Here is a 27,985-nt window from a genome sequence, read left to right as displayed (position 1 = left end):
TTTGGTTGTATCAACAACAACAATATATGATGACAATATTTTTGGCCACTGTTTTTTTCCTGGTGATTTATTCTAATTCCTTTTTCGTGTTTGTGTGTGTGTATGAGTGTGTTTTTGTTTTCCAATTGTTCTCAATCAATCATTACCGGCAAACATTTTTTCCATTAATTAAATCGAATTCTTCGGTTTCAGTCACATCATCATTTGCAATTCATTGATCATCATCGACGTGTTTGTTTTGATTTACATTTCGTTTGTTTTTTTTTCCGGTAAATTTATTGAATTTTTCTAATTGTCTATAAATTTTGAACTTTTGAATGTGAAATAATACAGTGTGTCTGTGTGTACTGATTTGGGAATTTCTGTGTGATTTCAAGTGTTTTTTAATTTCTTGCCAAAATTCTGCTACTGCTGTGCAAGTATAAGAGAAATGATTGTCTGATGATTTTAAATATCTATGTTTTCACTGTGTGTGTGTGTATTTTATCGAATCATTGATTATTGATTAATTATCAATTTATCAAAAAAAGTGTCAATGTTGATATGAAAGAGGCTATTTTGTATAAATGAATGACAAATGGCAAATTTTCTCACACCATTGTCATTTGATAATTGCAATGGAAAAAACTATATCCTGATCAATTATCTAATATAAAAAAAAAAATCCTCATCACTATGATGATGATGATGATTGTTTTTCAATTATTAACACTTTATCAGACACTTGACTTTTAGTTTTAGGTAGTTTTTTTCTTACAGAAAATAAAAACGCCCTTGTATTTCATTTGAAATTCTATGATTTTGATGACAATTTCTCAGCATTTTTTTTTTGTACACACTATACACCCGTCATTATTGTTATCAATTTGAATTTAAAATATAATGTCCTATTCAGTCTGTATGTGTTGATAAAATGAAAAACTTGTAAATGAACTGAGGACAAGTATAATTGAAATTTTTTTTTTTCATTTTCATTTGTATATAATAAATGGAATATTTATGCAAATTTTTTTTCTGTTTTGTTTCGATTTCCTAGCTATATATAAAAACCGAGTACACATGAAAAAAAAATTGCATTCATTTCAATGATGATTATGATGATGATGTTTAGTGTCATATAAAAACATGGAATCGATTCGAGTGTGCAACAAAAAAATATGTATTTTCGATTCGGTTCGTCGATCATGAATTATGATGAACAATGATGACGATAATGTTAATGATGATGATGATGATGATGATGATGATGATGATGATGATAAAATTGGTGAAATTTTTTTTTTTTTTTTGTGAAAAAAACTACCAAATCATCATCATTATTGACATCCAGATGAACAAAATATGACAACGACAAAAGCCATAATCATCATATGGTTGTCATAAACAATTTTTTCAATTATTGACAACCAAGTGTTTGAAATTTTATTTTTTTTTTGTCTAAATTTGAAAAAATTTGTGACAACCAGAAAAAAAATGATGAAAAATTTGACACTATAAATTCTCGGTAATTTTGCTTATATTTGTGTGTAGCGGTTTGTGATATAGGTGACAAGTGTCACACATTCTTTCATCTAATCACTAACTCATTCTGATTGGAAAAAAAACAAAATCAAGGTAAATGTCAATTTGATAGATGTGACAGAAAACTTATGATTGTGACAAACAATATGTCACAAAACATGGATGAATGGAATTCATCATCATGTAATTATCTCTGTGTGTGTGTGTGTGTGACCTTCAATTGTTGGTGTCATTAAAATGAAATAAAAAAAAATTTGTGACGATGGAATCGAAATTCTGGTCATCCTCAATTTTTTTTTTTATTATTATAAATTAGAACAATGGTTTCAATGGTAATTAAACATAAAAATTCATAAAGACAGGACAAAGGAATAGAAAACAAACACCTAAAAAAATTCTTATTCAACGATAACAATTTTGCTGTGTGTGTGTGTGTGTGTGACCATTATCATTATCATTGTTTCATGGTTTCTTATGTGAAATTTATTCAGTTCATAAATCATTTGATTGACACATTTCAGATTTTTTTTTCTCTCTTGTTCTTCAATTCAAATGTTGAATATAATAATGGGCTAATTAATTGTGTGTGTGTGAGTAGTTTACCATTTTTCTGTTTTCAAATCCATCATTCATTCAATCAAATGTTGTTTTTGTGTGTGTGCTACTGTGTTTTCTGTGTGTAGGAATATTTTCTGTCGACCAGTTTTTATTCATTCAACTCTTCTTTGAGCAGTTTTTTCTTTTGATTGATTCAATGACAGCATTTTTTTTGTTGGCTTGCATTTGGTTTTCAGAATTATATTTTTGGCATAACTTGTGTGTGTGTGGAAATTTTTTACAAACATTTGATTGATTTCCGCTCAACATATATTGAAAGGCAAAGAAATGACCAGATGATGAGAAGTTATTATTGAAATGATTTAAAGTGCACTTGTTCATTAGTTTGAAAATGGACAGAACAATTTTCAATGAAATAGGATAGTTTTTTGTGTGTGTGTGTGTGTGGTAATATGAAACACGCCCGAACTTTTTTCTTTCGTTCGGTTTTTTTTTTTGCAAACAAATTCATATAGGATGATGTATTATCTGATCTTGTCTTTTTTGTTTTTATGTTGATTATGATGTTTATGAATAATCCAATGTTAATTTTTTGTTTTTTTCTGCAATTTATTCATCAATAAACAGAGGAAATTTTTCATTTTTGAATGAATGAATATGCTCGATATTGCTGAAACAACAGAAACATTGGTGGCACGTGAAAAATTCATACATATAACACCACCACTACCACCACCACCGCCATCATCATCATCATCATCAATGGAACCACATCAATTGAAACCACCGTCATTATCATTGAAAAAGAAAAAATTAAAAACATCATCATCATCATCGACAGCGACAACAGCAACAACAGCAACAACAACGATTATATCCGATACTGATAGTGGTGGTGGTATCACCAGAAATCGTCATCATCATCACAATAATGTTCATACTAAAGATGTTATTGATAATAATCAAGAAAATATGGAACCATCATCACAGCCACAACAGCAACAAAAATCATCGTTGAAAAGAAAAATTTCCACTGATTTAGATCATAATAATGGAAATTCAAATTCAAATGATGATGATAATGATGAATCAATGATAACGACAATTTCAACATCAACAACGAATTCAGTTGATCCAACCATAGTTTCATCAACAATCACTGCCGCTACAACTACGACATTAGCAAATAATTATATGGGTCCAAATACTGGATATTTACAATCATCATCTGGATTATCACATTCAGCAGATAATTATCTTCAACAATTCCATTATTATCAAACACAACAACAACAACAACGTATCAATGCTGCATCATCAATGATGAAAGGATCTCAAATGATAAATGAAAATAATAAATCACCACCACCGATGACATCAACAACAACAACAACAACAAAAAATCAACAGATTTCTCAATCAATGCTATTATTGGTTCAAATAATAATAGCAACAATAATCATCAACATTATTTAAATCATCATCATCAACGTCCATCACCTCAACCAGGATTGACAGCCGAATTGGCTACTAGTCAACAACAACAACAACAACAGCAGCTACAACAATCACAAATGAAAGGTATTTTAAATTTAACGGTCTCATCATCATCAACATCACCATCAACATCATCAATGTATAATGCATCAATACCAAATCAACCATTATCACCAGATCAGAATGGATTTTTTGATATGATTGATTATTCTAAGTCAAATATTCATAATCATAATCATCATCATCATCATACACAACAGAAAGCAGCACAAAAAGCTGCAGCAATGCATGCTGCATTAATGTTTAATACTGCGGCTGCTGCTGCTGCTGCTGCATCAGCGGCAGGATATACATCATTTCCAAGTATTATGAACAGTGGTCATCATCATCCGGGTGTTGTTTATCCAATACATCCGCATCAACAGCAACAACAACAACAATCATTACGACCATCAAGTCTTTCACCATCAACAGCATCCATAGATAGTAATAATGGACCAATGGTTAATCATAATTGTGGATCATCAACACAACAGCAACAACAACAACAACAACAACAACAATTAGCAATTATAGTGGATTCACCAAGATCAATATCATTTCATTCACCATCACCAACATTATCATCATCATCATCATCGAATTCAAAAGATTTGATTACAACAACACCACCAACAACGACAACTACAACAGCAACATTGAAAAATCAATCGCCAAGAAATCTGTTAAATAAAGATCGATCAATAAGTCGTAATAATTCACCGGCAACATCAAATTCATCATCATCACCATCATCGTCATCTTCATCAACATCATCTACTACTACTACAACATCAACAAATAATCCATATGCACCTCTATTGAAACCAAAATATAATTGTGAAAATTTAGCAAAAGTTGAATGTCATCTTGAGAATAAAGAATTATGGGATAAATTTCATGAACTTGGCACAGAAATGATAATAACAAAAACAGGAAGGTAAAGTTAAAATCAAATTTTTTTTCCACCATTCATTCAATCAATCAATCAATTATTCAATCTCTCTTCAACCATTTATTTGCATGTCGCACCACAAACAAAATAAATATATAGATTTATAGGTGCAAATTTTTTCTTCCTATTTATCATCTAACTCAACAAGCTCAATTGACACACACACACACACAAAGAGTCTTTTGGCAATTTTTCGGGCGGTTTATACACACACACGCACACAGACACATTTGGTTTCAAATTTTGATCATTCAATTTGGGCTATTTGTGCTGTGTGTGAGTGTGTTTTTATTTTATTTTGTTTGTTTGTTTGTAATGTTAGATAATGCATCTAAAGCATCAAAAGTAGAATGAACTGAAGCCTGGTGACAATCATTGAATGTCGTCGTCGTCGTCGCCAATTGATGATGATGATGACAAAAACCCACCTTATCAGAATTCATTTAGGAGTGAGTGAGAGAGAGAGAGAGAGAAATCAAGTAGCTTGCTTGACTAATGGCTATATATAATGGTTGCTGGTGGTGGTGGGAATGTGAAATTCATTCATTCGATGATGATGACAAAGTTCTTTCTATCAGTGTCTGTGTATGTGTGTGTATCATAGATTCATTAATGAATTTATATGGGGAAAAAAGCCAGTTTTTTTCTGAATATATAAAAAAAAACCTGGCTAAACAACAACAACGACAGCAAACAACCAACAGAAATTGTCCATTTCCTGCCATCTGTCACTACTTACTTATTGTCGTTGTCGTTGTCATTGTTGTTACTATAGTGTCACGGTTGATGATGATGATGATGATGATGATAAAATTTTTTGCGAACGAGACTGAGGTACTTATTTTTTTTTTTTTGCTGGTTCCATTATATTACTAAAAGTGTAAGTGAGAAGATAAGATTGACAATTATGGAGGTGTTGGTCGTCGTGGTAGCAGAATAGATCTTTCAGGACACACAGTAGCAGCTTTTGCTATTTCTTCACCAATGACATTTTTTTACAGCAAAAAAAAATATGCAAATTAGATAAATGTTGATGATTGTCGTCTTCAAAAAAAAAATGGAGAAGAAGATGTGTGAAATGAATTCTTGATTGTTTTTTTTGGATAAGACAAAGTTAACCTGTTTTTTTATGTTAAGGGTTGACAATGATCACATTGTCAATTGTGAAAAACAATTATTTTTTTGTTGTTGTTGTTGTTATTGTTTTGTGTCTATCTTATCATTTTTATTTTTGCAAAAAAAATTTTGATGACTTTTTTTTTGTTATCATTCGACGACGACGGCAATGGCATCATTGATTCTTGTACGATGATTAAAATCATTGAGAATCCCATGACGGAATTATGTTGGAAATTTTTTTTGCCATTGCAAATCTATCATTTATTCATCAATGATGATGACAATTTTTTTTTGTTAATGATTTGGATGTGTGTGTGTGTGTGTGAATCAAGAAAAAAATAGCATGAACAAAATGACAAATGAGCTCGAAATGGTATGGTATGGTAATGATGTATACGAAAATAGAAATTTTTCAAAAAGAGCAAAAAAAAAATTCTTTCCACTGAATTTAGCTTTCACATACACACACACACACACACAAAAACACTCATTCATTATTACTCGGTTTTTTTTCAACATTTTCAATCAATTTCAATGTTGACTTGGCCATCTTTATCATCATCAAACATCCTATTCGCTTATTGTCAAGAAAAAAAAAACAGTCGATCAAATCAATTTTGATGATGCAAAAAAAAAGAGAAGAATGAAAGAAAGGTCAAAAGGCTAAAGATTTTGTTTCTTTCTTTTTTTCATTCTTCAATAAACAACAACAATGACTACGGTAGCACCCAAATGATGATGATGATGATGATGATGATGACAACCACAAATAAAATATGTCTGTATGGTTTATTCGTTGATTATAATATAATCCTTTCAACACTTTTCTATATTTGCATGTTTGTATGCATTATGCATCGAAATTTTTTTTGTTTTCATTATTATTGATTTCCATAATTTTAATCATGATTATTCGAAAAAAAAACATGATGATAATAAAGATTTTGTGTGTGTGTGTGTGATTGCAAATAAAAAACAAAAATCATCATCATCATAATCATTATTAAGTCTGAGTTTGGAGTTGTAAAAAAAAAATCATTAGATATATAGAGTCTAATCATTATCATCATCTCATTTCATTCATCTTATAGATAGTTTTCTTCAGTGTTTTTTTTTATTCATTCATAATGATGATGATGATGATGATCATGTAATAAACAAGAAAAAATGTTTTTTACCATAGTAGACGAATGATCATCATCATCATTGATGAATAATGGATGTTGATTTGGTTTGGTTTGACTTTTTACAGACTGAATGTGTGTGCGTGTGTGCGTCTGAAATTCAATAATGATCATCGTCCACATACACACACACACACACACACACACACACACACACACACACACACATAACATTTTAATATTGAGATTCAAATTTCAAATATTGAAATTTTCATTTTTCATTTTTTTTTCACTGGAATCCTACGCACAATTTTTGATATTAAAATCTTGTTGTTGTTGTTGTTGTTGTTCGATATGGTCATAAATGAGCTAGAAATAATATTTATGAGTTGATCTGATTTCTATGTTGTTGTTGTTGATTTAGATAGGGGCAATATGCAAATTGAATGATGATGATGATGATGATGATGGTGGCAATATTATATGTGTGTTTGTGGCACGTTTTATTTTTATCTGTTTACCATTTTTTTTTATTTACTGATTAGTCATCAACATGATGGAATGATAATGATTATTTTTCAATGAATGGTGATAAAATGATTTTTTCTCTTGAAATCAATATTCTTATTGCATGTTTGGATTTTTTTCATTCATTCATTCATTTCCGCTATTCAGATTTTTCTTGCAACAACAAAAAAAAAATTTCAAAATTTTTAAAAAAAAGGAAATAAACACACACACTACCACACAAGGCGAAAATTAGATTAAAATTGTGAACACAACACTTATTTAGTAATACAAAAAAAAGAGACCCCACACAGGACCATAGAAGATTTTTTTTTCATTTTTTTGGTTGAAACAAAAAAAAAATGTCAAATGTGTACAAGCTGTCAAAACAAGAATATAATGAATGAACTTGCTCATTTTTGTTTTGTTTCTTTTTGTGGTTCACGATGGTTGTCTCATAGTGAGACAATTTTTTTGTTCTGTTAGAGATTGATAATGCTGAGAAATCGCACACACACACACACACAGATAATATGTCATTTTGTGTGTGTGTGTGTGTGTGTGTGACATTGACACTTTTTTTTATGCCGCTTATGCACATATATAACATGATGATTATATGAATGTGTCAAATATGTATGTGTGTGTGTGTTTCATGCAAATTATCATATTTATTTCATTTCGATTACAGAATTTGAATTTTTTTTTCCGCAGAATTCAAGTCAATTTTCTTGTTCTTTGAGAAATAAAAATCCTGCTGACTTTGGTCTTTTTTTTTTTTTTTTTTGAACGACACAACATTTTTTTTCTGCTGTTCCAATCATTATGCTGACAATTTTTGGTAATGATGATGAGGACATGATTATTATCTAGTAGTATTGTTGACAACATTCAGTATCATTTTCCGTAAAAAAAATGGAAAAATTTCACACTCTGTTTGTATGTTTGAAATTTATCGATTCAAAATGATTTTTTTTTTTGATTGAAAATGAAATTTTTTTTTTTATTTTATACAACGACAACAAAATGATTGTTGATTACCGGATAATAGGGACCTAGTTTACAGTGTTTACTACTATATTGACTTTGTTGTTGTTATTCATTTCGATCGATCAATGAATAAATGATGATCGACAATAACAACAACAACAACAACAAAATTGTTGCATGGATGATGATGATGATGATGATGATTGTTACACTATTGGACTAATCATCGTCATCATTATTCAGGTAACAATCGCCAGGGAGAGAGAGAGAGGGAGAGAAAAAAAATCGCACCACATTATTCATGGTCGTCGTCGTCATCGTCATCATCATCATCATCATCAACATTGATGATGATCGTTGTCGAGGACTCGTGAAAATTTTTTTTTCTTTCATTTTTCACTTCATCATCATCATCATCATTGTTGTTGTTGTTACCGAAATGGCAATCGATCTTGCCCTTATTTTGATCCATGACATCCATATGATGATGATGATGATGATAAATACACATGGTGTATGTTGATAGTGTTGGCCATTATATGGATAATAACAAACAAAACAAAACAAAACAAAACAAAACCAACACGATAAAGATCAATTCAAAGTTTGAGATTCCTGTTTTTTTCTGTTTGTTTTCATTTTGTTGTTGTTGTTGTTTGGACATTTTGTATCCGTGTATGTTTTTTTTTCTTTTTGTTCGAGAAGACAATACAATACAATGTGTGTGTATTTTGGTGAAATTTCAATTTTTTTCCTCTCTCTCTGTGTCTTTTTTACTTGATGATTATTTCTGTTTCTTGAAGTCAATTGACATTCAATGAAAATACAGATCTCTGTTATGAATGAAATTCAGAATGGTCTCAATTGTTGTCGAATTTTCAATTTTCAATTCCATTCATTTTTGGTAGTATTTGATTTAGATCTATTTTTTTTTTTTTTTTTTTGGTCTATTGAATTTATGGCCAAAAGAAAAAGAGAACGACATCCAGACGACCAGACATACATACAGTCCTTGTGGTGGTAACAATTTGGTCTCCGGTGTTTTTAATACCAATTTGTTTTTTGATTCACTTGGGTATATTATATATATATATAGTGAGAGTGAATCATTGTCATTCCATATGCACACAATAGTCGATTGAAAAAAAGGTGTATTGTTTACTTGTTGTTGTTGTTGTTGTTGATGATTGGCGTTAACGAGCCAGATAGTGATAGAGATTGTTCAATATTGAAAATATATCGCGCCTCTCATTCTCCACACACACAGAAAAAACACAATCACTCATATTGTATTCAATATAACAATAGAAAAAAAATTCAAGTACTGCTTGTTGGTTGTTTGGTTGGTTGTGTGTTTGGTCCATTCATAATAATCAAATGCCAGAGAAAAAAAAGAAAAGAAAAACCAACCCCAGTAGCCAAATCTTTTGTCTGTGTGTGTGTGTGTGCAAGTGAAAAACGCCATTGGAACTGCCGTATATTTCAAAGTCAATCAAAATTGACTCTGAAATTGTTGCTGTTTCTCTCTCACTCTATTTTTCACATTTTTTTCATCTCTTGTTTGTTACACTATTATGGTGTGAAATTGGTTATTCATATGGAAAAAAAAATAAAATAAAGCTAATCTAATATAATCGTTTGTTTGAACACACACACACACACACACTACACTAAATGTGACGATTATATGTGCAAAAAAAATTGGCTAAATGAATGAATGAATGAATGAATCGAGCCTTCCAATCGAATCCCGTGATTATTACCTTTCATTTCAAGTATTCAAAACATATTTATTACAAATTTTCTCTCTGAACAATGAATATCAACGAGAAACGGGAATTCGTGTGTGTGTGTGTGTGTGTGTGTGTGTGTGTGTGTGTGTGTGTGTGTGTGTGTGTGTGTGTGTGTGTGTGTGTGTGTGTGTGTGTCGTATTGTATTGTTGAAAGTTAATCAACACAAACGAAACGTCAATAAAAGGCACAATAACTAAAAAAAAGCTGGAAAATTGGAACAAATATATCTGCAAAGAGAACCCTTGTGAATAATCGTTACTAAACATTATCATCATCATCATCATCATCTGCATCAGCCTCCTTTTAGCCATCAATGTCACCACAGGAAAAACTAAACTTAACTGGTGGAATAACGTTTTTCTTTTTTTTTTTTGCTGACAACGTCCATGTGATAATGATGGCGATGATGAAACTACTTTATCTGGTACTGGTACAGATGGTCTAAATGGCCCGAATCATTTTTTTTTTCGTTTGAAACATTGATTTTGTGATTCAATTGTTATTTGTTGTTTTTGGGAAGGAAAAAAAATTTGCACGTGAAAGTTGTTTCAAATTACCAGCTAACTTGCAAACTGTCACCGCTTATTTTTTTTGTTTTGTTTTGTTTGCTGCGCTATAAAAATGACTTTTCATACCATTCTGGGTTTCGATTTTCATCATCCATCCAACTATCAGCAGCAGTAGCAGTAGCAAAAGGAAAAGGAAACATTTTCAATAACGAGGGTTGTTGTTGTTTGGTTGTTGATTATAACCCTCTTGAGAGAGGTTATATGCTAACAATTTTTTTCCATGTAACAATCACCACCAGAATGATTTTGTCTCTGTATCTGAGATTATTTGATTTTATTGTTTTTATTCAGTGCACACATTTTGTCTATTTTTTTGCATCAAAGATTCTTATTCGTTTTAAACGAAAAAAAGAAGAAAAAAAAATTTTCTATTCAATCGAAATGAATCCATGGCTTATTTCTTCGGGATCATTTATCTTTCGATTCGACAACAACAACAACCCAAAAAAAAACGATTTTTTTTACATCTTAAGAACCTGTTGTTATATATCATTATTGTGTGTGTGTGTCCGAAACATGAAAGACCACCGGCAAAGATTTATATATTTCTTTAAAGGTTAAGAAAAAGGAAAAAATTTTAAAACTTTTTTTCTAAAAAGCTTTTTTCCTGTGCAAAGTTCAATGTTATGATGATGATGATGCTGAACACAGCCGAATATAGCCGATCACACACATGGTAATAATAATAAGAAGTTTAATGTGGAGAATTAATTAATTAATTAACGCCAAACGTTTTTTTTCTTTTCGTTCTTGTGAAAGATTATTATATATTTAGAATGCCTTACCTTGTTGGTGGTATTGGTGGTGATGATGATCCATTTGTCTTGGCAATCTTCACCACCACAATCACCATACAGATTGAATGTTTCTCAATGTGTGTGTGGGCATTTAAAATGGATTTTCTCACTTTTTCTCATCATCATCATCATCAATATTATCAAATAATTTCCATTGAGGATGATGATGACAACCAAAAAAAAAACAATAATGAAATTTTAAAGTTTAATGATTCGATTTGTTTTAATTTCAATTGAATTCAAGTTGTTGTTGTCAGCTTTTCTCCCTTTTGTTTACTGATTGATTATTGGTGGTTCATCATCATCATCATTTTTTTTTTTGAAGGAAAAATTTGTCAAAAAATTGATTGATTGAAATCGATAATCATATAAAGGTTGATGTATAACTTTTTTTTTCTCAAATCACACCGCATTTAGATATTGATTGGATTTAATTGAATTCGTTTTTTTTCAGAGGCTTGTCCACCAACACCACAGCAGAGACTAGAAAGAAAAAACTATTTGCCGCTGCCGCCTCTGATCATCATCATCATTATGATCATAATAATAATCATCGTCTTGATTAGAGACTATTTCAACCGACATACATACTTATTTATTATTATTTAATAGAATGCGGCATTCTTTCAGAGAAGAAAAAAAAACACAACTATTTTAACATTGATCATCATCATCATTAAAAACATTTTTTTCACTTGTCGTTGTTGTTGTTGTTGTTGTTGTTGTTGTTGTTGTTGTTATTGTTTTGTTTGCACTTGTTTGTCGGCAAAATTCATGTGAATGATGATGATGATGATGATGATGAGGATGATACATTTTAAATTTTTGATTTTTGCTCGATCAATTTAACTTGATTTGCCCCTGTATTCTGATTGTGTCATCATAATCATCATCATAAGTATAGAATTTTTTTTTTCAATTCCAAAAAACAATCGTCGGCTCGATTCTTGTTTTTTTTCCATGAAAACCCCCCTTATACTTTAAGTTTTTTGTGGCCAACTTCAAACTGTGCCGCTACTTTTTCTCAAAAAAAAAAAAAAAAATTTTGTAAATGATGATGCTCAAACATGAACAGAAATCATTCGGCTTCATTTTGTTTTGTTTTGTTTTTTACACTAATGATGATTCATTTGTTATCGTTGATGATGATGATCAACTCGTGTTTATCATTGATTCATTCATTCAAATATAATTATTGGGCGGCTTTTTATTTCATGTGACTTAAAATTACAGGTTAGAAGCAAGCAGCAGCAGCAACAACAAATGGAAAAAAAGACATTGTTGCCGAAATGCATACATACATTATATGGACAATTTGTCTCAGGTAGAAAAAAAAAATTTTCACTCTAATTGTTCAGGTGTCTTTTTCTGCTCATTCAATTTGTGTCTGCGTGTGTGTGTGTGTGTGTGTGAACTTGGTGTTGAATGTTTTATATACCCTCATTCTTGATAAATCTGATTATTTCAAAAAATGAAAATTTTTCTTCTCACTTGAATGGAATTTTTTGAACAAAAAAAGAAAAAATTTTTTTTTTTTTGGTTATTCACCACTGCCATTATTCGTCATCGATGATTAAAATCAAAGGAAAAAAATTATTGATCAATTTACAATCTAGTCACACATTTCCACCGCCATCATTAGTCAATCATTACATGATGATGATGATGGTAATGATGCCAATCAAAAAAAGAAAAAAAAAATGAAATAAAAGAATCGGAACCAATTTCTCTCTACCTCTGTTGGAATGAAAAAAAAAAAATTGAAAATGAATTTTCGCTGATAATCAATGGAAAAAAAACAAGTGTAAATTGAACAGAAAAAAAACAACAACCAGTGATGATCAATATACGGGAAATAATAACCCGAATCAATTATTAATAGATACGTTGTTGTTATCATTGATTGTGGTAGTGTGATGCTGTTATATAGTCATATTATTATTGATGCTGCTGCTGGTAATGGTTTTTTTTCTCTCTGTTCACTTGTAAATTCAAGGTGTCTTTCTATAAATATAGCATCATCATCATCATCATCATTGTCGTATTTCGTCGGTAAAACATCAAAAAAAATTCATCATCATCAACATCATCATGAGCTAATAATTTCATTCTGTCAGTCGGTAGATTTTTTCTTTATTTTCTTGTAAAAATTTTCATTCTCTCGTTTACCCACTAAATATGATGATGATGATGACGATGAACTGCAGAAGCAACATCTATCTCTCTATTTTTTCATGAATACAATTCAGATTTATTCAATCTTTCAATGATGATGATGGCTATAGTGAATAATGGATGGTGTAAACCATTGATGATGATGATGATGATGATGATGAAAAACCCAAATGTCCAAAGTTTTTTTTTCTCTTCTCAATCTGTTGCTCTTTGACCAGAAGAAAAAAAATTGTTTTTTTTCCACCTAACTTTTGTTTAGCACCCAAAGCTGTAATATTTTGCTGTTGTTTTGTTTTTCAGTTTGTCGGTTCATCGTTAATGATTACGATGATGATGATGTTGGCTTGTTAATGAATTTTAATTATCAAACACCCAAACATTTGATTTCTTTTTTAAATGAATGAACGAAAAAAAATGATAAAGAAAAAATGCCGAATCAATTGAACGAGAATGCGTGCTTTTACTTGTTTGTTGTTGTTGTTGTTTACGTTCTCACGAATTTTTTTCGTTGTTATTATTGTTGTTGTTATACAAATTCGGCACAATCAAATAGGATCGGGAGATGAAAAAAAAATCGGAATTGATTTCCCGTGCGGTTTTGAATTTTCAATTTTCTGTGCAAAAAAAAATCAATTTTTTTTGTGAAAATTCTGTATTTTTGAAAAAACATCATTATGGTTTTGTGTGTTGTTTTTTTTTTCTTGATTCTGCTTCGATTATGTGAGTTTACAAGTTATCCAAAAAAAAAATGGATGGATCCATCTGGTTTAACACTTTTACTGCTTTTGTTTGTCGGTATTTTTGTGTGCGTGTGCGTGTGTGTGTGTGTTTATTGTATATTGCCATGAAAGGCTTTCATAATCATCAAACACAATAATAATAACAGAATGAACTGGTTAATCAAATTGATTAGAAGAAGAAAAAGAAGACAAAAATTCTGTCGGCAAATGTCTTCTGTTTTTTTTTTTGATGTATATGATATGACCTATGACCTTCAAGAAAATAATATTTGAAGCGGCAAATGTTTTTGTTTGTTTGTTTGTTCGTTTGTGATGAAAAAGAATCCATAAATAGTAACCACTAGTAATGATTAAATGTAGAAGATTCTTTTTTTTCTGGCCAAAAATTCATTATCACAGAATCATATAGAATCATAATTACAAAATATTGAAATGGTCCATAAAATTATGATCAGATTGGATTGGAAAAAATTTTCTTTTGTTTTTAGAACACCGAAAAAAAATATTTTGATAATAATGATTACGATGATGATGACAACACACAATGGCGTCACATTATTTATTTTTATTTTTGGTTATAGAGCAAATTAATGCGTAACATTAACGCCCTGACACGCATGTCTAACAAAAAACATTGACTTTTGGATTCAACTGAATTGATAAATTTTTTGTTTTTTGTTTTTTAAATGAATGAACCCATTTTTTATTTAACCTGTTGAATTCGAATTTGATAATTATGTTGATATGGTGTGATAGTGTTAAATTTCTGTCTAAACAGAAACAGAAACAACAAAAAAAAATTAATTCAATATTAAGCCCTATATAAATGAAATTTCAATATCTAAAGATTTTTTTTGTATTATTGATCGAACACACACACATCCTGATTGATTAATGTTTTGATCGAATCGAGCATTTCTCACATTGTGTGTGTGTGTGTGTGTGTGTGTGTGTGTGTGTGTGTGTGTGTGTGTGTGTGTGTGTGTGTATCTGTTGGCAATAATAACACATTATCATTATTGTCCATAAGGATAGGATTATCTATCGATGATAATGATGATGATGATGATGGTTCATTCACATTGCCTCGCCTTTTCAATATCTAGTATCTATTAAGAAGTTATTCAACATTGTTATTATTATCATTATTTGGTTGGTTGGATGGTTGGTTGGTTGGCTGATTAAAAACATAAGAAAAACAAGATTTCTCAACATCCATCGATGATGATGATGATGATGATGATGGTTGAAGTGTGATCGTGTAAAAAAAAATAACTGGCCAACTTGTGAATCTTCAGAGCAAGGATTGTATTCATATGTGTGTGTGTGTGTGAAAATTTGAGATCAACAATGATGGTGATGATGATGATGGAAGATTAGATGCCCTGGTGTGTGTGTGTGTGTGTGAATATAGATATATTGGTGCCGCCGGTATATTTTTCCATCTTAAAATGATAATAATGGCTAATTGGCTCCAAATCAAAGATTCAAAAAGAAAAAATGTTGATGATCATCATGATGATCCATCCTAGATTGAAATAAGAGGTGTAGCTGTTGCTTTGATTTTCTGTGGAAATAATAATAATGAAAACTATATAATTATCATAATGATAATCATCATCAAATATGATTGTTGTTGTTGTTGTTGTTGTATTAATAATTACCACTTTGGCACTTTTACCTTTATTGGTATTGAATGAGGGGTGTGTGTGTTTGTGTGTGTGTAAGCAATCACTTATTTTCTTTGGGTTTATCAAAGTTATTGACCGATGGTCAATTTCACGATTTATTCATTTTTTTCCTGATGATGATGATGAACAAGGTGTTATTCTTTGAGTTTTTTTCATCTTCTTGAATTAAAAATTTTTTTTCTTTGAAAACGAAAAAACGAACACGTGATAAACAACAACGATTCCCAGAAAGAGAGACAAATTGTTTTTTTCTTGACAGATGTGTGTGTGTGTGTCTGTGTGGTAGTCGGCCCAATTATAAGTGGCAATTAATTATGCAGATTTGCAGGCCAAAGGGACCAGCAAAAAAAATGAAAATGAAAATCAGACCATGACCATAGATAATGATAATCAATTTTGTTGCACCTGGTCCCAAAAAAATGTCCTTTTATGAGTGTGGAACGATTTTTAAATTTACAAAATTACTTAAAAAAAGCGTTTTTTCTTTTGTGGTCAATTTGGACATGGTAACACTCTACTAGTAGTAGTACCATAGTGGAATGAACAACAACAAAAACAATTAATCTCTTACTTGATCCGCCTGACCAATTACACCATCATCATCATCATCAATGGATTTTGATCATCATCATCATCATCATGATTGAAGAGTAGAAAAGCCGACCTGAACCCGAAATGTGTTTTTTTTTCGTTCATTTACAAAATATCATTAATTATAACACTCTAGTGGCCAATGTCCATTCACTGTTACAATATTAATAAATTTTTTTTTGTTTCATTTTTTTCTTTTCTTTTCTTTTTTCTTCTTAGACGAATGTTTCCAACATTACGTTGTTCATTTTCCGGTATTGAAACAACAATCGCATCAATGTTGGCCCATAATCCACATCATCATCATCATCATCATCATCAAAATGATGTTCGATTCTATGTTTGTATGGATATAATACCAATCGATAATAAACGTTATCGTTATGCATATCATCGTAGTTCATGGCTAGTTGCCGGTAAAGCAGATCCACCATCACCATCACGTTTATATATACATCCGGATACACCGTATTCAATTGAACAGCTACGTAAACAAGTGATCTCATTTGAAAAGGTTAAATTGACCAATAATGAAATGGATAAAAGTGGACATGTAAGTTTGAAATTTTTTTTTCTCTCAATTGATTGATTGATGATGATTGTTCGAAGTTTATACATTTTTCTCATTTGCAAAAAAAAAAAAAAAAAAAAATACACTCACACGTTGATTTGAGAGACATGTGTAAATCATCGTTATTATTGACTGTCAGAATTTGTACAATTCAATTCGATTTTTTTTTCTTCTGGATTGAATCGGTGATATATAATAAAAAAAAAAAAAAAAATACCTCACACATCGTGATCACTTCCACATCATCGATAAATGATGATGACACAATTGTGGTTAATTTACATGTGTCAATCGGCTTTTCAAAAATGGAAAAAAAAACAAAAAAATTAATAACCTTCAAACACGACCACTCCAAGTGTTGATGATGATCGAAGAAGAAGAAGAAGAAGATCGATACTACTGCAATATTCAAAGTTGTTTTTCTCCAGTTGTTTTCATTTCAAAACATTGATATTCAAAGCTTTTCAATAGTGATAATAATTATTATGTTTGTTTGTTGTTGGTGTGTTTTCGTGTAAAAAAAAATACAAAGATTATGACGACGATGATGATGATGATGTTATTGATCAATCAAATGATATTTTGATTGATCATCAATGTGTGCGGTCGTTTACTGATCATTTATTATTATTTGAAAAATAAAAATTCAAATCTCGCAAAAAAATAAAATTCTAATAATCAATAACATATTATTCTCTCTAGAATGAAAGAATGAAAATAGATGATAGTGTGATGACCTTGGAATTTTTTTTTATTTTCGCGCTTTATAAATCTATTGAAGAATTTTTTTATTATTATTATTTAGTTGTTGTTGTTGTTGTTGTTGTTGTTGTTAATGGTGTTTTTGTTATTGTTATTGCTTATAACAACAACAACAATTCAACATCCAAATAAATGAATGAATGAATGAGCCGTTAACGTGCCAATCGTCAAATTGTCGACCTGTTCGGCTTGTTTTTTTTCATTCTGTTTTCGTTTGTTTGTTTTTGATTTGTTTTCGTGAAAATGTTTTTCTTTTTTTGGTTTTTTTCCGAGAACATGAAATTGTTTGATTGTTGCGTTTGTTTTTTTTTTCGGTAAATTTTGCATATTCATTCATTCATTCATTTCCATTCGTTTCGAATGCAGAATTGCATGATGATGATGATGATAATGTTTTTGTTATTTTTATTGACGACGACGATGATGATGATGATGATTATGACGAATTTATCGTCGATTTATATGCGATTCATTCATCATAATACGAAAAAAATAAAATAAAATGTAAATAATGTCTCTGTGTTTGAGCCATTTTGAACAATTGATGATGATGATGATCGATTTCAATTGATCATTTTTTTTATTTCCATTGACAATTGCTATATAGTTTTGATGATCGATAATTTTTACCACCAATATTTACGACTTGTTGATGATGACGATGGTGAATATTCATCAATTTTAAAATTTTGAACAACAAACAAACAAACAAACAAACAAAAAAAAGGATTTCATCCACAACATTTGATGGTTGATTTTAATTTTTTTTTCTTTGGAAAAATAAAATTTCAAGACATTTCTTTCTAATGCCTCCTGGTTGATGATAAGATATGAAATCAGCCATTCAATCAATCAGTCAGTCAGCCAGTTAGTCATTTCTTCAGCCTATAGAGTTGACGATAATCATGTGTCTATTATCATGGCCGCCAAAATAATTTTCAGACGCGGCTAACAAAAAAAAAAAAAAAAAAGAAAAGACTTTTTTCAGTCGTTGTTGTTGTTATTGAAATTGCTCGATCCATACCTGTGTGTGTTTAAGGTGTTTTTTTTCTGTGCATGCATTCAATTGCTTGAAATAAAAAAAAAAATCCGAGATGAATCTACCGATTGTAAATATTGATTGATAGACGACAAAAACAAAAATTGGCAACGTTAAACATCGTAAAATTTGTCTGATGATGATGATGATGGTGATGGGTAAATGGCTTTGGCGTCAGTCAGTTTTTTTTTGGTGATTATTTGTAATTTTTCAATTCATACAGCGATGAAGAGAGAGAGAGAGAGCAATATTGGTGATCCAAAAGATGTCCGCCGCCAAGATTCAAATATTCATCATCATTTAAGACTAATGGAGCTTGTCTGTAATGTTTTTTTTGTTGTTTTTGTTTTTGTTTTGTTTTTTCTGTTGTGAAAAATGTCTAATTTCTGTGGCAACTTTCAATGGGAATCTTATTTTGTTGATTTTCGATGCATTCACACCATTATTGATCGATAGAAAAAAATATATAAATAACACATTAACATCAATATAAAACAGGCCATCAAACAAAAACAACAACAACAACAAAAACAAAAACAACGAATCAATTTCTTGTTGGAAAACATTGATTTTATTGGTTTGTTTGTTTGTTTGTTTATTATTTATGTTTAATTTGCGCACACGCACTCAAAAATTTAACATTTGGTCAATTGAGAAATGGAATTGAATTGTTTTTGTTTTCACTGAATAAATTGTATCATCATCATCATTTTGTTTGACAGCTGTACTCATGCGTCCAGTGTGTTTATGTTTGTGTATCTGTGTATATTGAATTTACCTTTAAATTTTCAAGTTTTTTTTGTCGTCTCCTACCTTAATTAACCTGTCCTATAATGTGTGTGTGTATGTTGTCTATATCACATACACACACACACATTTTGTCATTTGACATTTCATTTACCATCATCATCAACATCATCATCAATTATCAATTCTGGCGCCAGTCAGTCAAAATTTGCGACAAATTGTTTTATCATTTATTTTTCTATTGAAACAAATCTATGACTATAAAACGTGCGTGTGTGTGTGTGTGTGTGTGTTTTGTCATTTTATATTCCATTTATCATTTATATCGCCAAAAAAGCGTTGGTTTATTTGATGTTTTTTTCTCCTGTTTTTTTTTTATTTTTTATTACACTTAAATGGTTTTCTAATTGTTTGAACAAAATTGTATGATCAATTTTTTTTTATTCATTCCACTTTGGGAAAAAAACTAATGATCAACATCTAATCTTATGGTTTCAGCAGCGGTAGTATCACAAATTGGACTTGAAATAACGACTTTTTTTTTGTTTGCCTTCAAATCTGGCATCTTTTTTTTTGTTGTTGGTCTTATCAGCTTGTCGCATGTTTTACCTGTGTTTGTGTGTGTGTGTGTGTCCATTATCATTGAACATTTAATGCAATAATGGTGGTGGTGGTGGTGGCCATAAGTGTTTTTCTCTCACTTTATTTTTCATCAAACTGACAGTTTTTTTTTTACCTGACTTTATTTTCTTCGTCATTTTTGAAGGTTTGATGATGATAATAATCAGATTGATGTCTATATGTTTGTGTTGTCCATACAATGATTCTTTTGAATTTTTTTTTCTTTCTGGTACAGATTAGACGCACACACACAAACACTTGTAACAAGCCCTAAAACATTTTACTAATTTTTTTTTATTGTAAAATAATCATCATATGATGATGATGATGATGACCTTGTATAAATGTCATTTTCATTTTAGATAATTATTTCGATCTGGTTTTTTGTTTTTACTGGTCAAAGAAGCTTTGAAAGTTGTGTTTTCTCTAGCTCTCTTCCACTGTTTGTGTGTAGAGTGTGTTAATCGCTAATTTCCAATTATGACATTAAAAGTCCAGTCGTACCGACGGACCCAGTTTGATTGAATGTCAAATGTTTATTGATCAATCAATCAATCGATCGGATGATCAAGAGATCGATATAGAAAGAAAAAGTCTCAAATGATAATTATCATTTGATTTGATTTGAAAATTGTACACACCTGAACATCTTTAACACGTTTTTTTTTCTCTGCATTTCACATGACACTTTTTTTTGATGATCATGAACCATGATGATGATAAATTAATTCAAAATAAATTTAAAAAAATTGTTATGCAGTCCATCATCGTAAAGCAATTAGTCGAAACATGTACACGCGTAATAATCACCATAATCATCATCATTATCATCGACGCCATTAAAATGATACATTTTTTCAACAAAATTTTCGATTATTAATTGAAAATAATTTGGTATTTTTTTTTCGTTTTGATTTGCTAAAAAAACATGTTTTTCTTCTGATAAATGACCATTTGTCGCTTTAGGGCGGTTTTTAATGTTTTTTTTTCACTTGAAATCAATTTTTTTTTTTATTATGAACCACGACGACAACGATAATGATAATGATGATGGCGTCGAATTATCATCATCACCATCATTGAGTCAGATTTTTTTTTCATTCAGAATTATCTAATAATCTAATCTGCATAAATTGATGTTTTTTTTTGTTTTTTGTTTCATTTGTTCACATTCATTCATATAGATTGTACTGAATTCAATGCATCGTTATCAACCACGTATACATTTGATAATAAGAAAAAATCCACAATATTTCAATATGCCAATCACTGATATTGAATCCGAATTACATCGTACATTTATATTTCCTGAAACGGTATTCACAGCCGTTACTGCCTATCAAAATCAATTGGTAAGTTGTTTTTTTTTTTGGTTGCGAAAAATTTTGTTTTTTTAAATTTTAAATTGAATTTTTTTTCCCCCCAGATAACTAAACTAAAAATTGATTCCAATCCATTTGCAAAAGGATTCCGTGATTCTAGCCGTTTATCCGATCTTGATCGGTAAGTTGTTTTTTGTTTCCATTGAATTTCCTGCTGTATAACAAAATGTATTTAAATGAGAAGATTAAGTGTTAAAATAATGAATGCATCGACAACTTTTTTGTGTGTGTAGAACTTTGAGGCGAAAAAAAACATAATCATCATTTATCCTATGATTCAGCCGATATAATAGATATAAATCTTTCTGGTTGTTGTCGTTTTTTTTTCTTCTGCATGCAACAAGTTGTAGATTTCATAACACGTAAGAATTTCACTTGTTGATTCACAAGACATTTTCTAGAGAAAATTACAATAATTTTTCTTGTTTTTTTCTTCTCTCTTTCCTGTCGCTGCTTGATTTGCTTACTTGCTGTGATGAATTTTTTTTTCTTCATGCTTTCGATTGATTTCTTTTTCTTTTTCGTTTGGTTTTTTTTTCATTTAATTGAATGTAATTAATAAACTACGTAAATTTGATGATGATTTTCAAATCATTTCAGTCATGTCATTTACAATTTTGGTATGATAATCTTTGACAAGTGAAAGGTAAAGCCACTTTTCATTTGAAAATTTCATCATGAGAATAGTGAATACCACCATGATCGTTTTTTTTTTTTTTTTGATTCGCAATTCAATAATCCTGTTATATTCAATGCCATAAATATGTGTGTAGTATTAGAAAACAACCAAACAAAAAAAATATGATGAATGAAACTCGGAAAAAAAACCAAATTAGTTCTTCGATAAATCAGTAGATTGATTGATTGTAAATACAAAATTTGTCACAAACAAATTGTCCACTTGTCACTATCATTTTTTTTCTTCAGTTTTGTTGATCATTAATTCTGAACAAAAACGAAATCGACAACAACAACAACAACAACCACACTGTTGTTGTTCTGATTTATTTCTCTTGTTCTCGATATCCATGTCATATCTAATCGTTTCTTTATCTTGTGGTGACTTGTTCTCTGTTTCCACAAACAAACGATTCATCAAACATTAACATTTCCATGTCCATTCATTCATGAATTTTACCAAAAAAATATTTTTTCAGTGCAAAATCTTGATTGGCCATAATCAAAAAAAAACAACAACAAAGAATTTCGTTGTTGCTTTTGGTTATTGATATACAAATGTATATGATTTGAGTGTATGTGTGGCCGATTACCGAAGAAACACAAAAAATAGACGGTAAAAATAAAAGCCACCATGATGATCAGTGATTTTGTTATTTGTTGTCATCATGGTGATCATCATCACATTTGATGGAATTTTTTATTTTACGATTATCATTTCATCATCATCATCATTGTGTCGTGTGTTTGTGTGTGGTGTTTTGGTATTTTTTTTTTTTTTTTTTGTTGTTCGAATTATTCTTGATGATTTTATTTTGTGAATCATCATTCTATTTTGTTTTTGTTCAAGGTTATTGTTCTATTGATGATGATGATGATGTCTTATGTATGTGTGTGGTGTGTAATAAAATGTCAAAGTTCGAGTCTGTTGTGTGGCACTGATTTTTTTCTCTCTCTCTCTCTCTGATGATGGATATTTTTTTTTCTTTGGATGATAAACACATCTTTGTGTTTGTGTACATGGATACATTGAACACATGAGTGAGCAGCAACAGCAGCAAAAAAAAAAACAGTGAGGACGATAAAATTACCATAATTTCACTGCTTTGGTATGCAAAACCGAAAAAAAAAATCTTGAAAATCTTGAAAAAAAAGAAGTCAATGATGATTATTGATGATATGAACTTTTTCAACAAAGAAATAATAAAACTAGCCAGCCACAAAACATTACTGAATTCTTAATGAATCAAATTTTGAATTTTTTTTTTTCATAATTTATGATGTATCACATATCGCACACACACAATGATTCTTATTCTCATCAGAAAAAAAACGAAATTCTTTTTCAAGTAGCCAAAAAAAGAAAAAAAATCAAGATGCTCAAGATGCTCAAAACAACAAACTTGATGGTCGCGTGCTACAATAACAATATCATCATCATGGATCATAACCTACCCTCTCTTGCTCCCACTGGTGAGATATTATCACACAATCAAAAAAAAAAAAGATTTTTATGAAAACAAATTTTTCCGAGCATAACATTTTATTCATTCATCGACTATGAATGAATTTTTGTTGTTGTTGTTGTTGTTTTCAAAAGAATTCAGAATCTCATGTTTCTCAATTTAATAATCCAGATTCCATTTATTTGTTGAACAAACATTTCCCAAACATTAATGATCAAGATGATGATGATGATGAATATGCAAAGTTTAGCCATTTTTTCATTTTGGTTTAAACCAAAAAAAAGAAAAATTTTCAATTTTCAAATTAATCATCTTTTTGATTAATGTTTTGTGTACTTTTCTGTTTGATGAATTTTTAAAGATTTCAAAAAAAAAATTTTTTTTTTTCATTTTTTCCGAAGAACAAAAAAAAATTGTCACACATCTGCTGGCTGTGTGTGTGTGTGTTCTATGTGTGTGGGCGATTTTTTTTTGCATTTTGACTACATACATGTTGACCAAATCATGTTGACAAACACATGTTTGTTTGAACCGGTGATCTGGATCATTTGAATTTTTTTTTATTTTGAAAACAATTTCTTTACCACCGAAGAATGATGATGGAAAAAAAAGTCACACTGTAAATCATTAATATTCAAAGAAAAAAAAATAAGAAATAAACGCCCCATAGATAGAAGTGAGAAAAAATGATTGATCGATTCGAGAATGTGAAAATCTATTGGGAAAAAAAAAATTTTTTTTTTCTCTCGAAACAAAAATGAAAAATGATATTTTCGAATAAATTATAATCGATCCTTTTGATGATGATGATGATGATTATAATCAATATTAATTAGTGATATTAATTAACACTATCACACACACACACTGTAAATTGCCTCGATGACCAGTGCATCATTTTCATAATCAACAACAACAACAACAACAACGAAAAATTCTCTTGATCATCAATCGATGATGCGGTCAAACTCTATTTGATCATCACTATACTCATTCACACACAGACAGTTATTATCGTCTGAAATAATAATCAATTTTTTTTCCTCTAGATAGGTAATGAGTTTCTCACACACACACACACACACACACACGAATAATTTCAATGTGAAATTTTTTTTTCGTCTTCTTTTTTTTCTGACTAATTTACCGTGATAGGTAAAACATCACACACACACACACACATTATTGGATTTTTTTCCATTTCATCATTTTAGCGCAACACTTTTACACAATATTGAAACTTTTTTTTCGGTCTGTTTGTGTTTTTGTGTGTGTGTGTGCGACTAATTTAGCATCACTTGATTGAAGCACATGTGTATTCGGATCGGCTTGCCCGTTTTTTTTTGTGTTGGCCGACGCATCAATTTTTTTTTTTTGGTTTTGGTTTTTTTTGCTGATCTTTGACCATGTGTGGATCAATTTGGGATTTTTTTTTTTGATTTGATTTCGTCGTTGCTGCAATTATCTTTTTTTTATATTTATATGTTTGATTGCCAAAAACATCAACACAATGCAGCTGCTGGCTGGCTGGCTGGCTTTAGCCATATACACGATGACATTATTATATTCAGTGATTGATCTAGTTTAAATCAACCAGCAAAAAAAAAATTCTGATTGTTGAATAAATAGATGGAAGGGATAAATTTGGTCAATTTCTTTTTTTCGGGTAATTTTCTCGCCTTTTTTTTGATCAATTCTTTGTTGTTTCAAATGTTGATGAGGCCGGCTTCTTAAAGACGAATCATCAGGAAAAAAAATCAGCCATCATCACAAGTCGATGATGATGATGAACACGACGAGGTTGTACTAATCACGATCTTCCATTATGGTTAGGTCAGTTTTTTTTTCTCTTTGCTCGTAAAGATATATATATTGGTTTCGGTTGATGATGATGATGATGATGATGATGATGGCTATGGCCAAACATTGATTATACATCAAACATCAAAAGCTCATCCTTACCACTTTAACTCAATGATGATGATGATGATGATGATGATGACATATAAATTGGCCACTTTTATTCATTGGAAATTTTTCATTTTTTTCATTCTTTCATTGATTTCACACTCACACACATGGAAAATTTCTATTTTTTTTTTAATATTTTCATCGATGCTTTTGAAGAAAAAGAAGAAGAAAAAAAAATCAAATCATGATTGGATCGTGATCAGCCGGTCAGTGATCACTTTTTTTTTCTTGCTCAAAAATGTCGGCTGCTACTTTTTTTTCCATTGAAACGAACACAAAAAAAATTTAATCATTTCTGAATTGATGGACAGCAGCTGATTGAACGGAAATTGTTGTTATTTTTTTTTTTGATCTACAAAAGTTTTTTTTTGATACAAATTTTCTGGAAATATTCAGTTTTTAGAAAATTTATCATCCAAAATGTCATTTTGTTGTTTTGTTTTGTTTTTTTTTCTTGATTTAATTCAATTATCATTGTGTTGAATGATGGGGTTTTTGCATCAGTACATAAGTGGTCAGAGTTTTGAAATCCTTGAAAAAAAATAAAATAAAATAAACGGATTTAATTTGACGACGTATTATTAACAATTTGATGAAAGTCGTAGCAAATTAGCCATTAATTTACGGATTAAGAGAATGACGATTAGAGAAGAGTGAAGCCACACACACACACACACTGTCCTTGTCTTGAAATTAATTTTTTTAGTTTTTTTTTCTTCGTTCTTATTTCTTCTCTTGTTCAGTGGTGTGTATGTGTGTTTTATGATCTTGTTTTTCGAGTTTTTTTTTATTTCTCTCTTTCTCTCGATCTCATTACTAATGATTTACTTTTTTTATATAACAACAGTGAAACAATGGAATCAATGATGACCGATCAATGTTTTACGGCTAGATCATTTTTTGCTGCAGCTGCAGCTGCTGCCGCCGCTACTGGATCACCATTTAGTATGCCACCAATACCCGGTTATCCAGATATTACTGATCCAAGAATGGCAAATTTTATACGTGAACGTATGCTATTTGGATTACCACCAGGTACGGGAAATCCAGCCAATTTTTCTGATATTGTTGGTCAACAATTTCCTGTTGGTAGCCATCCATTTGCATCGAATCCATCAATGTTATGGTCAGTACCAGCATGTCCACCACCACCACCACCACCACCGCCATCATCTGGTGGAAAAGCAACCGGACAACAGCAACAACAACAACAACAGCCACAATCATCACCATCAATTGAACAATTACAACAGATTTATATGCAAAATCCATGGTATGCTGCAGCAATGTTATCAGGCAATAATAATAATAATGGACGCATTCCACCACCCGATTCATCACCTGTTCATCAAAGCTCAAATCTAAATGGATCATCAAATTTTAATTTAGCTGCAACACAATTGGCAACGAATCCACAATTATGGGCTGCATTTGCTGCTGCATATGGAAATGGTCCAACAATGTCCACCGCTCAACAACAACAACAGCAACCACAATCACATCAACCACCACCACCACAACCATCAACATCACCAACATCCAATCATCATCATCATTTGGGACCAATAATACACAATAATAAACAGATTCCATCACCGGATACATTTTTCACGACAAAAACAAACATTGAAACAGAAAAAAAATCAATATCACGAATGTTGGAATTATCACCAGATTCAAAATCAATAAAACAAGAATTGGATAATAATAATATAACCACCACGATGATTGATGTAACCATCAATAATTCATCAACATCACCGAAACGTTCCACAACAAATGAAACTGCATCAGTAGCCTAAAAAAATTGATCTTTCTCCTACTCATATTATTATATTTGATGTAAATATTTTAGTCACACAATTTCATCATCAATTTTTCAATGTTCTCACAAATCAATCAATCAAGAAAAAAAAAATGGAAAAAAAACAAACAAAAAACAAACTTATATATGTATCATATTTATAATCGCGCATATTTTATTTTGATAACACCTTAATTACCGATTAATTAAATGTATCTCACGATTGTTTTTTTTTGATTCAATTCTAATTCTTAATAAATTCAATTAATGTGAAAAT

The 27,985-nt window shown here is 30.4% G+C and overlaps 2 protein-coding genes across 2 annotated transcripts; both read left to right on the top strand.

The window, feature by feature from the left end:
* On the top strand, nucleotides 1-3,555 carry LOC142597356 (uncharacterized). The gene is made up of 2 exons (XM_075728940.1): nucleotides 1-269; nucleotides 2,707-3,555. Exon 2 carries the CDS (start codon nucleotides 2,731-2,733, stop codon nucleotides 3,553-3,555), a length of 825 nt encoding a protein of 274 aa, XP_075585055.1. The 5' UTR covers nucleotides 1-269; nucleotides 2,707-2,730.
* LOC124494579 (uncharacterized) lies at nucleotides 3,530-27,984 on the top strand. Its single transcript, XM_047057774.2, has 5 exons — nucleotides 3,530-4,555; nucleotides 16,887-17,220; nucleotides 21,592-21,759; nucleotides 21,834-21,910; nucleotides 26,752-27,984. The coding sequence occupies exons 1-5, from the start codon at nucleotides 3,654-3,656 to the stop codon at nucleotides 27,704-27,706; spliced, it is 2,436 nt and encodes an 811-aa protein (XP_046913730.2). The 5' UTR covers nucleotides 3,530-3,653; the 3' UTR covers nucleotides 27,707-27,984.
* Nucleotide 27,985: the final 1 nt, after the last annotated feature.

Source organism: Dermatophagoides farinae, chromosome 3 (genome assembly GCF_024713945.1).
Source record: "Dermatophagoides farinae isolate YC_2012a chromosome 3, ASM2471394v1, whole genome shotgun sequence".
Taxonomy (NCBI): Eukaryota; Metazoa; Arthropoda; class Arachnida; order Sarcoptiformes; family Pyroglyphidae; genus Dermatophagoides; species Dermatophagoides farinae.
This window is presented reverse-complemented; position numbering and strand designations above follow the sequence as displayed.